The 16429-nt window shown below is 45.3% G+C and overlaps 1 protein-coding gene across 1 annotated transcript in view; it reads right to left on the reverse strand.

Annotated features, from left to right (window-relative positions):
- The window catches only part of LOC146796867 (extracellular calcium-sensing receptor-like), a 108661-nt gene that overhangs the window by 43747 nt on the left and 48485 nt on the right, over positions 1-16429 (reverse strand). The window contains exon 4 of the mRNA XM_085630249.1: positions 3549-4376. Coding sequence (XP_085486375.1) covers positions 3549-4376 — 828 coding nt within the window. The remainder of the gene's footprint in view (positions 1-3548; positions 4377-16429) is intronic.

Raw genomic sequence — 16429 nt, forward strand, 5'->3', positions numbered from 1 at the left:
TTTTGCCACAGTGTTGCCAGGTTGTAGTGAGGGTTGCCCCACCATATGTAGGACAGGGAGACCATCACTAGAATGACCTGCTCAGAAACTCCAAAAAAGACAAGGGTTTCCCATGGAAGGCTATTTTTAGCCCCCATGCCCATGGAGAGAACCTAATTTGCAAGCTTCATGAGTTTTCTTTGTGTTCAAAAGTACACAATGCAGCCATTGCATTTCATTGAGCCTACAGTGGAGTCACATGTCCTGTGATTCTACGCTAGGCCTAGATATCACTACCTAGCAGTCTGGGAGCTCTAAATAGGCAGAGGAGCATATCAACAGGGGATCTGATTTGGTGGTTTTCCACCTACTCTAAAAGACAATCAGTATTACTGTCTCTTTAGTGTAATATTTTTAATGCCTATCTTAACAATCACTAGTTGTAGCTCATCTTTGTGGCTGTGCAAGCAAACACACAGGTGTTTCAGAACTTTGGCATTTCTGGCAAGAACTACTCTGTTGTGAGGATGGAATGAGAAGGTGGCAGTCATTGATAAGCCAGCGAGTAAAACCTCAGGGTAGAAGATCTCCATAGATGTTGCAGGAAAGTAGGATCTGCTTTCATGTGTATCCCCACTTTTTGCCTGGTGTATGCTGTTTCTGACTAGTCTGACTGGGATCCTGCTAATCAGTATCCCAGTCTCTGTGCTTTCTACCCTAAAATGGTTATGGTGAGTACTTAGGTACATCCCAGAATGGTTACTGCTGTATCCTTTTAATTCCCTAGCATATAGTAGTGAGTTACCAAGGACATAGGTACACAAGGGGTTCCCCATGGGCTGAAGCATGTATTATGCCACCTGTGGGAAACCACGCAAACTGTGATGAAAGACCTGCCATTGCAGCCTGCGTAAGCTGGTGCTAGCACCACTTACGACAGGTATAGGTTTTCCCATATCTCAGGTCACTGCACCTAAAACCTATAAGTGACCCTTAAAGCAGGTCTTTCAATCCAGAAGGCAGGGTGCTCTGTTCTAAGTGTGAGGGTGCACCTGCATGAGCAGGACACCCCTACAACCTACGGAGTCCATTCTCCCGGGTTGTAAGTGCATCAGCCATTACGATATATAGAGTGGCCATGTGTCATTAAGCGATGGCTAACTCTAAACTGGCTGTGACAAACCCTGTCATGGTTGGTATCAAACATGTTGGAATCATACCCCCACACTGTAAATGGTGTGGGGGTTATGATTCCCTGCAGTGTAAAACTCCTCCGGGTGGCCCTCCAGAACCGGACAGAAAGCTAGGGCTTCTGCCGACCAGTGATATGTTTCTGTACTCCTGCTGCTGAGCCAAGCTCGAACAGGGGAAGGCATAAAAATAGATATCCTGTCACAGGGAGGTGTGACCACCTCCCAGACAGGGTTAAGTGTATTGGGGCAGGGTAAGGGCACTTGCCAGCACCACTGAGGCTGCTTTTAGAGCAAATTTGGTGCCCTCCTTGCGTAGTCCAGTTCAAACCAGTTCAGGGAACCTTAGGCTCCTGCTCTGGTACGTAACTGAACAAAGGACATGGAAATATCCTCCCCACTGTCTGACCCCTTCCCTGGGAGGGAACCTTGAATTGTCCCAACCCTTTCTTTAGGGTGCTTAAAGGCTTAACTGTGGGTGGGTCCCTAGATTTGTCGTGGGAAAAGATTCATATCAAGACGACACTTCATCTTCGACCGCCAGTGCACTCAGGACTTCGTTGGACCTTGCTCTGCGCTTCAAGACTGCAACTGGGAAGACTCCTGCTGCTCCTCGTATCGTTATCCTGCAAGTCTGTTGCAATGTCTGTGCCCATGCTCCATACAGGAACCTTCCAAGGCCTGTGGCCATCCAAGACACCTGAAGGAATCTCCCTTGAAGTGAAGGAGTCACTTCCCTGCATCTGCAGGCACTGCAATGAAGCTGATCAGTCTGCTGATCCTAGGTTCCCACGGACTCTGAAAGGCTAGTAAACACAGGTGGGGATTCTTCACATTCCTTGAGGCCTGCCCTGTCCTCTCACCAAGTTTGAGGCCAGTATCCCTCATTGGATCTGTAGGAACCGAACCCCTGTGCACTGCCTCGACTTGACATTTCAAAGGCTTGTTGGCTTCCTTCCTCCAAGATCTTCGAACTCCTAGTAGCCCCAACCACAAGCATCTCCTGTGGCCAAGATCTTTGTCCTCACCACATTGCTTGTACCGTGGGCCTGCATCTTTGGTGAGCTGCTTGAAGTTCTCTTGCAACTCCAGCGCCTCCGGCATGTGGGTCCTCTTGAGGACTTCTTTGATTTCAGTGGGCTCCCCTGATTGCTTGGGGCTGCTCTGACTACCCTGCTTGTGGCAAGTCACCTGGAATTGTTGGTGCCGACACTACACCTTTTTGCTTTCCACATTGGTTGCTGTTGCCAAGGCTTGTTGGTGCTCCCAGCGGACACCCACCCCTCAGCTCTCGACATCCAACATGGGACAGCTTGTGAACAGCTCCTGGTCTTTCAAAGAATTGCCTGGTCCGCACAGCTGTAGCTCCAAGTTCATCATCAGCACTCCTGCAACCTCTGATATCAGTGGCCATTAGTCTCCCGTGCCTCCTGGTCACTCCTGAGTGGCATAGACTCTGTCCCCTCTGCTTGCAGGTGCTTCTCACCTAGAATCCACCTTTGGGTTCCACCAGATATATTCACCTCCTCCAGCAGTGGCATCTTCCTGAAGTCCTCCATTGAGTTCGACTGCAGTTTCCGAGTCCACTTCACACCTATGCACCGGGCTACCCTGGTGTAGGTATCTTGGTTCCTAGGGTATCCATGGGTGGGGTGGCTCTCCAACCTTCTGTCTTCCACAGGGTTTCTTCCAGGTCCACTGGGAAGGGTCCTTCTTCTTTAAAATTGCATCCACAACTTGCCCATTTACTTGAATTGAACACGCGGTCGTGTTCCCACTCTGCACACGGCCTCCGTGGGGTTCCTGGGTATATACCTTTGGTGGTTCACAGCACTTTTCCATCTTCTGGGTACGGTCTTGACTTGAGTCGTGGTTCACATGCCACTCTTTTAGTATATGGTTTGGTCCCCCCACGAGACCACTGTGTATTCATGCTACTTACCTGTTTTATTTGCAAAGTATTGTGTGCATTGTGTATATCTCTGGGAAGGAGATATTTTTATGTGTTGTTGAGTGTCTTATAATAAATAAATATATTTTATATATACACTGTGTGGTTCTTTTTCACTTAATCTATATCAATGAGATTACGCTCTGGTAAAACAAGCTGTTTTACACTCCTTCTGGACTAACCCTGAAGGCTGCTCTCCACAGCTACCACTTAGAGAGCTTTCTAAGGTTGTCTAAGACCACTAAAATCCCCATAAGGGTTGTCTGGATCAGTGCAGGGTGCCCACTTACATAAGTGTGCACCATATTCTAAGACAGCTTCTCCCAGATGTGTCATTAATGAAGAGACTGAGTGAGATGTCTACTATATCGGCAAAATATGCTATACTAACGTTTGTAGTTTTGGATAAAAAACTTCCACACACTCACCTGCCATGGCTTAAAATCCTTTAAGTCTGCACATGACCTGTTTATGAAAGGACCTTCCTTTGATTTGCAATAGAGCAGATCATGAAGTGCATTTGCCACTGAATAGGTGGCTTTGTATGCAGAATATGGGTACCTAAAATCATCTTTTTCAAATACAGAAGCATCAAGGGATTCCAGGTTTTCTGTTCCAGAGCAATGCCCATTCATATCTGTAAAGTTACCAGATTTTGTTTCATTCACAAATTTACAGTTGAAAACCTGCTCCCAGAAAACCTTCAAGAATATATCATCAGTGTTCCTAAAAGGGTGGATGTTGTCAAGAAAATGTTTGAAGCCAGGAATATGCCCACTGTACACAGCTAGTCCCAATGTCCCATTCAATGTTTCCCATAGATCTCTTCTGGAAAATACTGGAGACGGAAACCAGGTTGTCACCGCAATCCAAATTTTTCCAGCCATCTTCTGCTGAGATAGCGCCTTCAGTACTGGGGTGATCTGTACTGAATATGTGAAACAAATGACCACATTGACGGAAGATGTTTGTAAAATGTTAATTACATTGTTTAAGTGGGCGCTGTTGGGTTCTGTGGGGAGAGTCTCAAAAAATTCAAAGCAGATCTCTTTCTTTGCTGCCTCCTCCTTAAACATCTGACTGCCTTCAAGGCTTAGGTCATTGTTTGAGGACAGAATTCCAATCCATGTCCAGCCAAAGTGGAGCAGTAACTGCACCAAAGCATGTGGTACGAATGAAACGCTGGTCACTGTCCGTAGGAAAGACGGGTACAGGAATTTGTCACTTAGACTAGGGAGCGCTGCTGCATAGCTGATCTGTTGTGGATGTGGAGTAAACACCTTTTAATTCTCTGCTTTAAAGACTCATATACAATATTTGATAACATTAAAGGTTTGTCTTAAAATTTCTGTAAATTGTTAATTAGTGGAACTTCTAAGCAGTGTGTTAACTAAAATTCAGTGCAATAGTTTTAAAGGTAAATAAAAAAGATCTCAACTCCAGAAGAAAGAGTCCATGAAAAAGCAAATATAGAACAATGGATCTATAAAAGAAAGAATAAGTAAACTATTTGTACAGACCAATAACTGCACTGAGGCGTCCCAGCACAATGAAAGATAAAAAACAAAAAAATCAAGAAATAAATGATGATAAAAAGATAGGTTTCTCAGTTTTAGTTTGTCTTGATTAAGTGCCCTGGAGGGAGCTCACACCAACAGGTTGACTCAAAGAAATGAAGGAGAAACCCCAACTCTGAAAAGCCTTTTTGTTGATATTTGCAAAAAAGTCATGGAATAGGACATTAGGGAGCGGGCAGGGGTGTCAGGCTGAAGCTGAGTTCTAAGATATGCCAGGCCAGAACTGGAGACAGCCATATGTTTTAAAACCATTGTGCTTCTCAATGGACAACCAATGGCTCTTGTCTAGATCCATTTTGGCAGAAGTGCAATGAGGAGGGATTAAAAGTAGATGCAATGCTGTATTCTGAATAACTTGCAAGTACATTAAAAGGCCTTTTGTCAGGCTAAGTAATAAGGTCTTGCCATAGTCCTGGAAAAGGAATTTCTAATCAGCAATTGTTCCTTTCACCATAACGAATAGGTGGATTTTCCAGAGACTCAGAAGAAGGACAAACCAAATAAGTTTAGAAACTTTCTTTCAATTGCACTGTTAATGGACTTGGGGTTTTTAATTGGCCTTGTGAATAGATATATCCATATTTTCACCTACACATTAGGGTAACCATTACAAAAGTGACCAGAACTATGTGTTATGAATGGGATACTTAATAAGCATCCATGCACTATTTTAAAAACTGTTGATTACGCTACAGTGTTAAAGTACAGGTTTTGTTTGGATTGAAGTTGTGTACTTTTGCTGGAAAAAAGTGATTGTATTGCACTTATTTGTTTGTGGGAAATCTGAGGTTCAATACAAGAGGGTAAGCTTAAGCTCAGTACAGGAGGATTGAGCTGGCTCTAGTTACAAACCACAGATCAAGGATCTCGGCCTCATCCGTTTATTCTAAAACGTTACAATGAAAGCAGTAGGCCTCACATATTGATTGTAAAACTCATATGTGAAAGCCACTTGGCCTTTAAAGGTGTATTGTCATTACTCTGTGTTAAACACTGTAAACAGGTGTTTTGATACAGACAATCTTACACATTACTGTGTGCATGGATTTTGGTATTGGTTACACCCGCGACAGTCCTTGCGGGGTTATATATCTGCAAATTTGAGAATCCTTATTATGCCATTTTTAGGAAGGGTTCCATACTGTTATGCCAAATGTATTTTTGTACATATTTGTAATTTTATGACCACTAATAGAAGGGCGTTAGCTCTACCCAAATATTGATTCCCATGAGTACAGGGTTTTATTGGGCAAAATGTGTGTACCTCCTCTGAAAAACAGTACCAGTATTGCAGTTTCCTTTCCATGTGGGAAAACCTATTCTAAACACAACAGGACAGAGTTGGTCTTAGTAACGGGCCATTGATCCATCCTAAAACCCTCATCTGCTTAGGAATAAAAGTTACAGCAAAGGCAGTAGGTATGGCTTATTGTGAGAAATGTATGTAAAAGCTAGTGGGCCTTTAGGAGCGAATTGTGTTTACACTGTGTTAAACCCTGACCTGTAGACAGGTATTTTGTTACAGAATCTCTTGGCAAATAATAGTCAAGGTTTTGGTGTTGGATACCACCTGTAACATTTCCTGGTGAAGAATATTTGGACTTGAAGAATCCTCGTCCTGCAGTTTGAGGAAGAGTTTTATATTGTATAGTCAACTTCATTTGTATACACATTTGTATGTATACAATTGTTGCTCTCCTGAGTTCAGATTGTGATTGGCAGACATTGCCTCTATTGATAAAGAGTGCTTGCATTGCACTTTTTGGTTTGTTGGAAAATGTATGCTCCACAGAGCAAGACTGACTTGGTTATGGTGACAAACAACTGATCAAGGCAATAGGCCTGGGGTGTTAATTAAGAAACGTCACAACATAGACTATAGGCCTGAAATACTGATTGCGAAAGCATAGGCAAATGACAATATGCCCACAAGGGTGAATTACCATTGCACTGTGTTAAAGCTTGTGGACTGGACTTTTGTTACAGTACCTCTCACAGATTACCACCGTAAATACTGAGTAACTTCAGGGGAAAAACTATTTGAATGTTGGGATGAAGGCACCTTTCCAGACATTCTTTAACAACGGATTCATCATCTCTCCCTGGCCGCGGTTTGAGAAAAGATTGTCATAGTTGTCCAACTTGCAGTTCCCTTTGGATGGATAGATGGATGGATAGATAGATAGATAGATAGATAGATAGATAGATAGATAGATAGATAGATAGATAGATAGATAGATGGATGGATGGATGGATGGATGGATGGATGGATGGATGGATGGATGGATGGATGGATGGATGGATGGATGGATGGATGGATGGATGGATGGATGGATGGATGGATGGATGGATGGATGGATGGATGGATGGATGGATGGATGGATAGATAGATGGATGGATGGATGGATGGATGGATGGATGGATGGATGGATGGATGGATGGATGGATGGATGGATGGATGGATGGATGGATGGATGGATGGATGGATGGATGGATGGATGGATAGATAGATAGATAGATAGATAGATAGATAGATAGATAGATAGATAGGTTTTAATGCTTAATTACTTAAAATCATTGTAATACTTACACAAAGATATTTAAAAAATATTCATTCTCTATTAAAAAGAGTTTGTGTCTGGTGTGGCTACAATTCTCAGTGATCTTCTGTAGGAAGAACAGATTTTAATGCAGAAATGAGTTTGCCTTTGGAGATCCATCTCTATTGCCTCACAACTTCACTATTTGCAGTTTCTTGATATCTAACTGCTGTGAAACAGCAACATAGCACCCTAGAATCTGAAATGTTCTAAGTGCTGAAGGTATTAGTCATATGTAGACTTGGCTTTGCTAACAGTTTTTATAGGTCTTCCACAACTCCTTCTGCCCTTGTCAATTTTGCTGCAAAACTGGTGCCCGTGACATAACAGTATTGAGGTTCCGTGTGGGACGGAACGACACTTTTGAGTGGTGACGAATATGGATGAGTTGGGTATCTACGAACCGCAAATAACGAGTACAGTGGGTGTACGCAGTTTCGCTACGCAACCACATATGGTTCGTCTTATTTTAGGGTTTATTCATCTGAACCCTCGGGTTCCATTTTAGATACGGCATCCATTTTGTTTCTTGCCCTCAAGTAGCTAGCGGACGGACTTTTGTCCGCTTCGTGACCCTGGGACTCTCAAGCTTACGCGAGAGACACGTGTTCCTTTGAGTATGACTTTTATGATGAGGGAAATGACACGACGAAGGCAGATGGCCCCGCTTGAGGCTCATCTTGCTGTGCCGGTCTATTGTTTCAGCCATGCATACATTAGACACAGTATCTCTGATCCCGTTATCAAGTTTCCTTTATTACTCTTAACACTCTTCTTTAACCTGTTGTGCATCCTTGTTCCCCCTTTGCATCTGTTTTTGTCCCTTCTCCTAATGGGTTTACGATCAGGATGGAATGTGTTTTATATGCCTTTACAGTTGGGAACTGGCAATACTGTGGTAATCATGTTCCGGCCTCTTGAAACATGAACGCGACCCTTTTTGAAGTTTATTGTGGGAACTGAGTTGTAATCTTTGTTCACTATATTGGGCTATGGGAAAAACGTGTATAAAAGGAGCGATCCACTTTTGCAAATTGAAGCAGTCTCCGAGAACCTACAGGCTGTGTACTTCTTGTGACCTCTGTATCTCTCCAGTAAAATAAACGCTGAACTCTGACGCCGCTGGAAGTGTCCCGTGTCTCTGTGTTTGGTACGCCAGAACAGGTAACCCACGAAGGTTTCAGGTGTTGTTCCCTGGCACCGCTGGGTCTTAGAAAAACCCAGTCCTTCAGTTGGCGCCCAATGTGGGGCGACATCAGCGGTACCGGTCCAAAGCCCAACGATCGTGAGGAACTTCGTGTGAAATCTCCGAGGGAAGGTGCACCCCGCTTCATCGATCCAGTTGTCGAAATAAGTGGCCCGACGTCTTTTCCCGCGAAGATCCCCGCCTCCTGACGGCTGCGACGGACTGATGCCCTGACTGTCGACCTGTTTTTGGCGCCTGGCGTAGTTCTTTGTACGGCGAGACGATAGACGGGCCTTCCTGGTGACGCCATCGTTCTTTCAGTTAAGTATTTGTGGGTCGCTCCCTGTGTTCCTTTGTTGTTTACATGGTACCATAGCATTTGTGGTTCTTAGTTGTTGGGTTTTATTTGACGATTGCAATTGCCAAAAACCGAGGGTCTCGCAAACTTTTTGCGAGGATATCGTAAATTCGATAGCCCTTGAAGTTTGTAAACTCGGTTAGTGTGCGCGATGCCTAGCCGTAGTACTTTGTTTGGGTTTCTTAAATGCTGCAGAATGGATTCCCGGCTGGAGGATTCATGCCCGATACCTCCGGTTGGAACTCCGATTTATGAGCTCTACAGTCGCCATGGCGTAGGTCCTATCGTGTATAATGAATATTGGGTCCGCTACACTAAAAATTATGGCGTTCTTAGTTGGCCATCTCATGGTAGTTTTGAAACTGCCGTTTTAGATAATTTGGAAGCTAAACTGTTTAAAAGGAAGGCTAGGCCGGCCATGTTTGATTCCTTTCGGTTGTGGCGGAAAGAGGCCAAGCAGAAAGAAATCAAGCAGAGTAAGAAAAGTAAAAGAGAAGGCGTTATCGCGGTGATGCGAGATGCTGAACAGTATCAGCGAGACAAAGATGAGAAAGAGCAGGAAGTTAGTGCTCGACTTCATCATATGGCGGTGGATAAGTGTTATCCGGCGCTACCGCCTAACAACGATAAGCCAGGAGAAGAAGCGGCAGAGGATTCGCTATTGTCTTATCTGTTGAAATCACCACCCCCTTATGCTCCCGATACTCTGGGTCCTGTGATTCTACCTCTTCCTCCACCTGCTGTTTTGGCGGCTGCTGGTCAGCCCGCTGTTCCTCCCGCTCTCCCGAATCCCCTTGTGCCACAGATCGTTCCTCCTCTTTTACCGGCTTCTCTTCTTACTGTGCCTTTTCAAGTCCCTCCTCAGTCTGTTGTTCCTGTTACTCCTGGTGCCGCGTCAACTTCTATTGCCTCTACCCCTACTGTTGCCGCGCCTGGATCTTCTTCCTCTTCTCCTTCTGTTCGTAGTCGTCTCTTGACTGCTGTTGCTTCTCTTTATTCTCCGCTTTTTGGGCCAATACTCGGCTCGACTCTTTCGGACGTCGCTCAGAGGCGCAGCCAGCTTCCTGACGATAGAGAGCGCGAATCGCTGGTAAAAATGGCACGTAAATGGATTCGTAATCCTGTTAAATATCCTTCACGTGTAGTGTTTGACACATTTTCTCAGTTTAATGCGCCCACTCAACGATTCGTGTTTGAGGAATTGTGTAAATCGTTGAAGGAGGAGTGGGATCACGATGGGGTAGATACTGTACCGTCTGAGGTTTCTGAGCTCCAGCATCGGTTCACAACTGGTGTGATTGTAGGTGACAAAGTTCGAGAAGCTCTAGAACGTTTATTATCCTTTCGATGTACAGTGCAACCTCGAGCATTGTTTAAGGAGGAGACGGCAGCATGGATGGCGCAACCTGGTCAATATCCGATGCGGGAAGTTCCCCCCGTATGGATGCCAGGCGATCCTAATGCTAACCCTCCTGTCCCAGGCCGTTTTCAGAGAGTGTGGATACACCTCCCTTGGAAGAGATCGGAAGTCTTACAGGTGAAGCAAACTTTGCCTGATCCCCGTAAAAATCCAGCAGGTTATTATAAGGAGTTGTCCCAATTGGTGGATGCTACTGTTATGAATCTAGCTGATATTGATATGTTGTTCGGCAATGTAGTGCCTCAGCCGATTTGGGCGAAAATTCGTCATGAGAATCACGTGGCTGAGTTAGGCGGTGACTGGGCTGCCCTTACAGCGGCAGACGCTCAGCAAGTCGGTGGGGCTAAGCCTGAGCAGCTTATTGTGGCATTGCCCCAGAGGATTATTACCCTCATGAAAACGCTTATGCCAGCGATGCGTGTTAATTGGGACAAGCTGTCCGCGTGCAAGCAAAAGAGGGATGAAAGCGTCTCCGACTTCTTTACGAGATTTGAGGAAGCATTTGTCGATTATAGTGGCCAGGACATGGGCTCAGAGGGTGGTCAGCGGCTGTTTGTTGATAAGTTTGTGTCGAACTTGTTGCCCGAACTTAGTAATAAGTTGAAAAATTCTGAGAGTTCGTGGGCCGTTTCTACCACTGCTCAAATATTGGCTACGGCCCAATATTACGAAAATAGGGAAAAGGAGGAAAGTGAACGTGCAGATAAGAAAACAAAGGATCTTAAAACTAAGGTCTTATTGCAGCAAGCGTATCCTTCGCGCTCGAATTTTAATGATTCACAACAGCCAAATAGATCGCAATCACAGTTCTCTAGATCGCAGATGCGAAATGACTCTCCCGCACCCCGTTTTGTGTTGGGATACAATCAATGTGCGTACTGTCGAGGGGAGGGCCACTTGAAGTTTAATTGTCCGGTTCTCCGTGATAGAAATAATGGTGTGTCTGCTCGAGGAGGACGTGGTGGTCCTCAGCAAGCTTCACGTGGTAGAGGTCGTGGAGTTACTCAGAGTCAGGCCGAGCGTTTTGCCACTTCCTCAGACTCACAGAATTGTTTCGATCGACGTGAACCTTCGTCCGGTAGATCTGCACAGTATCATGTGGATGACTGTTACGTCGAGCGTGATGTTGATATGGATGGTATCTACTAGGACAGCCATAGACGAAGGAAGGGAGAAGTATCAGTTCCGGTTGATCAGAGAGGGCCTTATGTTGACGTAGCTACATTGGGTATCGTTGAGCCTTTTCTGTTGGACACTGGTGCAGCAAAAAGTTCCATTATGCATTCGAAACTCCCTGGCGCGCCCTTGTCTGGCTTAACGAATGTTTCCGTTGGATTCTCTGGCGCCCCCGTTAGCAATCCAGTTTCTAGCCCCTTGCCACTTACGATTGGGTCTCATGAGCTCGAAGCTCCTTTGATTTTGACTACTGGTTGTGGTGAGAATCTTTTGGGTTTGGATTTGTTGAAGAGGTTACATGCGACTTTGTATTGCTCTCCTACGGGTGTGGAGCTTACATTGGGGGAGAATGTGATTTCCCCTATGTATTTGTCGATCGATAAGCTCCCACCGGAATTGAGTTCTCTTCCAGCTTCTTTGTGGGCAACAGGTCCCAATGATGTGGGCCAGTTGGATAACCCACCATATGTTGTTCAATTGAAAGTTGATGCGCGCTTACCACGCATACCACAGTATCGAATTTCTCTTGATGGTGAACGGGCACTATTAGCGATCATTTACGATCTGATCGGTAAAGATGTTATCGAGGAGACACGAGGTAACGTGTGTAATAGTCCCGTGTTGCCTATTCTGAAACGAACAGATCCGTCCAAGCCTCCCGTGTACCGTCTAGTTATCGACTTACGGGAAGTCAATAAAATTGGTGTCCCACAGTTTCCTGTGGTTCCAGATATTACGGCTTTACTGACTCTGATTCCAGCCTCTGCATCATGGTTCTCGGTAATAGATCTTAAGAATGCGTTCTTTAGCATTCCGATTGCTGAGGAAAGTCGTGACTTGTTCGGATTTTCGTTAGGAGGTCGCAGTTTCCGGTTCAAACGCGCACCTCAAGGCTATTGTGAGAGTCCATCGATCTACAGCCAAGCTCTTAAAAGTCAACTAGATGCGTTTGTGTTACCGACTGGTGCGGCTTTGATTCAGTACGTTGACGATCTGTTGGTAGCCGCAGATACTGAACAAATTTGCAAGACTGCTACTGTGTCACTGTTGCAGCATCTCTGTGACTTACACCACAAAGTGTCACCTTCTAAATTGCAATATTGTTGTCAAGAAGTTACCTACTTAGGTCACTTATTGTCAAAGGCGGGAAGAAGGTTGACCCCTGAAAGAATCGCAGCAATTGCTCGAATGACTGTGCCAACAACTCAGAGAGATGTGCGTGCCTTTTTGGGTATCACGTCGTACTGCAGACAGTGGATTCCGAATTTTTCACTGTTAGCGAAGCCATTGATAGCTCTCACGTGCAAGGACGTTTCGACTCCTTTGCCATGGACGGAGGAATGTCAGAAAAGTTTTTCTGAACTACGTGATGCGCTGTGTTCGGCTCCCGTGTTAGGTACTCCTGATTATAGTAAGCCATTCACATTATACGTTCACGAGAGGGAAGGTTGTGCGTTGAGTGTTTTAACGCAACAATTTGGTGACAAGCAGCGCCCCTGTGCATATTTTTCCTCGACCTTAGACCCAGTAGCTAGAGCATTGCCAAGTTGCTTGAGGGCGACAGCGGCAGCAGCGGCGTCTATACGACAGTCCGCAGGTCTTGTTATGGATAATATGCTCATGGTGATGGTTCCGCATGCAGTTGATACTCTCTTGAATCGGACAAAGACTCAACATCTGACGAGTGCAAGGTTGTCTGGGTACGAGCTGACCCTTTTGGCAAGTCATATACAGATCAAACGTTGTAATGTACTGAATCCAGCGACATTGTTGCCGATTAATATGGAATCAGATGATGTGCCACCACATGATTGTTATTTACGAACTGAGGAAGAAACAAAAGGTCGTGTGGACCTAACAAACACTCCCTTGCCAGATCCCGATGGTACCTTGTATGTGGATGGGTCGTGCTTTAAGTTGCCGAATGGTGATGTGACGACTGCGTATGCTGTAGTAACGTTGAGCACGATTGTGGAAACTGCGAGATTGAATCAGAATTCAGCACAAGCTGCAGAGTTGGTCGCATTGACAAGAGCGTGCGTTTTGTCGAAAGGAAAGCGAGTGAATGTGTTTACCGACAGTCAATATGCCTTCGGTGTTGCGCATAACTTTGGAAGATTGTGGAGAGAAAGAGGATTTATGACATCGCATGGTACGAAGATCCAGCATGGACAGCTCGTGAATGACCTTTTGGATGCTCTCACACTGCCTAAACAAGTGGCAATTGTTAAATGTAGTGCACATCGGAAAGTGACGGACGACGTCGGTCGTGGTAATGCATTTGCGGATGAGATTGCTAAGGAAACGGCTAAGGATCTTGCGACCCGAATGTATGTCACGAGTTCAGCAAGGTGGTCGACAGAGACTGGTATGTGTGAAAACACTATTGAGAGTGTGAAAGCAATTCAGAACGAGGCTACCAAAGCTGAGAAGACTAAGTGGAAAGAAAGTACGGGAAAGTTGGATATGTATGGATGTTGGGTCGACCTGACGGAATGTCAGAGGTGGATGTTACCAGATGCGTATGTATTAGCTGTTGTGACGATGGCTCATGGGTTGGCACATATCAGTGCGAAAGGCATATGTAGGTTCTTGTCCCCTGTATGGAGAAATGAGGGTATTGCAAAATGTGCCGAGAGAGTGGTTAAGAATTGTATGGTGTGTTTGATGCACAATCCTGGCAAGGGTACCCCCACTCCACCTGGTAATTTTGCTCCTCCTGTTTGTCCCTTTGAGATTATCCAGCTGGACTTTATCCATATGGAGAGATGCAATAACCTAAAGTATGTTTTGGTTGTGGTTTGTGCGTTTTCCAGATGGATTGAAGCCTATCCTCTTAAGGATAACACTGCCCTGTCCACAGCAAAAATCCTGCTGAAGGAATACTTTCCTCGGTACGGAATGCCACGGATTGTATGGTCGGATAATGGGAGTGAGTTTGTGGGAAGTGTAATGCAGAGTGTGTGTAAGGGCCTTGGAATTTGTCAGAAATTCCATAGTGCTAATCATCCTCAGGCAGCGGGTTTGGTTGAAGGGTACAATGGTACCCTGAAACTGAAACTCGCCAAGATTCAAGCTACGACTGGTCTATCATGGCCTGATGCCTTGCCTCTGGCCCTCCTATCGACCAGAGCGACCGTACACTCTCGAGTAGGGCTTAGCCCATATGAGATTGTGTTCGGCCGCCCTGCGAATATTTGGGGGGTTCCGAGACCAAGGGCCTTTGATAGTCTTGAGTATCCAATGTTAATTGATTACTTGCATGATTTGACCACTAAACTACGGTTAATCCATCAACAGGTCTTTGAAGCTCTACCGGCGCAGACAGAGGGTCCTGGACACCAGCTCCGGCCAAGAGACTGGGTTGTTACCCGAAACTTTGGTCGAAAGCGTAACTTGGAGCCAAGATTCGTAGGACCCTTCCAAGTTTTATTGACGACGAGGACTGCGGTTCGACTGGAGGGCAGGAAGAATTGGGTACACGCCAGTCACACGAAGAAGGTGCCGATCCCCTTACCAACGGACGGTTGGGTGAGGACTGGGATTTCGGCAACAGAAACTGAGACTCCTTTGCGCTTTGTGCCGTTTAGTGATGCTCAACCGGTGGGGAGTGAATTGTCACTGTCAAACCCACATGTGGAGTCATCGGTAGCAGAGAACCCAAGGTCTGACTCGTTGTCCACTTCATCGAACACTGTTGCGCCAGCTGAACAATTGTTTGTAGAGCAAACTCAACCTGGAAGAAGCCGATATTTTCTTCGTTCAAGGACTAATAAAAATTAGTTATGTATATTTGTTTTTTTGATGTTATGAACATTATGGACAATTATATCCTTTCTTTTTGAGTTTTTTGTGCTATCCCGTGGCTAAGAGATTTGTGATTTGAGTTTTTTTGCGAGGAAACCTCTCCATCCGGGTCACCGTAGGGCCGTGCGGGTACTCCTTTCTGTTTAGCAGGTTTCTGACGCTAGGTCGGTTACTTTTGTCGATTCCTGGGAACTCCTGGGGATTGATAATCGCTTCTCAGAACGAAGTGCGTCAAGTACGTCACGGACGGTTTGTAGAGGATGGCATTCTCTAAGCTATTGGAAGCAGAAAGGATGTCGGCGCAGAGATCAGAATTAAGAAAAGTTGTATGTACAAAATGTTTTTTGTTTCAGGTGTTCCTATTGTTCCTGATCGTATCTATGTTACTGGTGGGTGGAGTATATTTTGGAGCACAGTTGTTATTACCCCCTGTTTCACCTACTCTTTCTCCTAAACTAAGCTCCCTCACCACTGTTTCCCCACATTCTTTTCATCCTCTGCCTCAACATGAACAGGTTAGACGTGCGGAGTTCATGAACAACTCCTTTGTTCAACTTCTACATCAGCATCAGTTGGTGATGAACACTACCAATTGTTGGGTGTGTGGGTTAATGCCACATACCATGGATAGGGGTATTCCGTATTTGGTTCTTCCCTACAGCGCCCAGGGTTCGGCTCGAGCATTCCAAACTATGTTCCGTAGTGCACTAGATTCTTACCCCAGTCGAGAGCCACGTTCTGCCAATTTTGGTCCTGGGCCGTATCACAAACCTTTGGTGATAGCGATAGCGGATTTAGATAGAGATGTTTTTGATGCATCGCTTATCCCAAGTGAGGAGGTACAGGCTTACAAGGATCTGAGCGAGGCTGAGTATAGTACGTCAGTGGGTGATAGACAGCTTAAGAGCTCGTCCCCAATATGGATTGTACCACACCTCGGTAATTTCTGCTTGAAAGGTTTGGGTCGAAATCCGAGAGCACAACTTGGGAACAGTGCTTGCACCGACACGTATGTTCTGCCGATGCTCTCTTCCCCTGTTTTTCTGACTGCCAAGGGCACCTATTTTGTATGTTATGAACGCGCATATACATGGTTACCCCGTGATTTTTCGGGTACCTGTTATATTGCGAATCTTTTACCACCGACTTTCACAGTTGCCTCAGATTATCACAAAACTAGAGTTG

Source organism: Triturus cristatus, chromosome 10, assembly GCF_964204655.1.
Source record: "Triturus cristatus chromosome 10, aTriCri1.1, whole genome shotgun sequence".
Classification (NCBI taxonomy): Eukaryota; Metazoa; Chordata; class Amphibia; order Caudata; family Salamandridae; genus Triturus; species Triturus cristatus.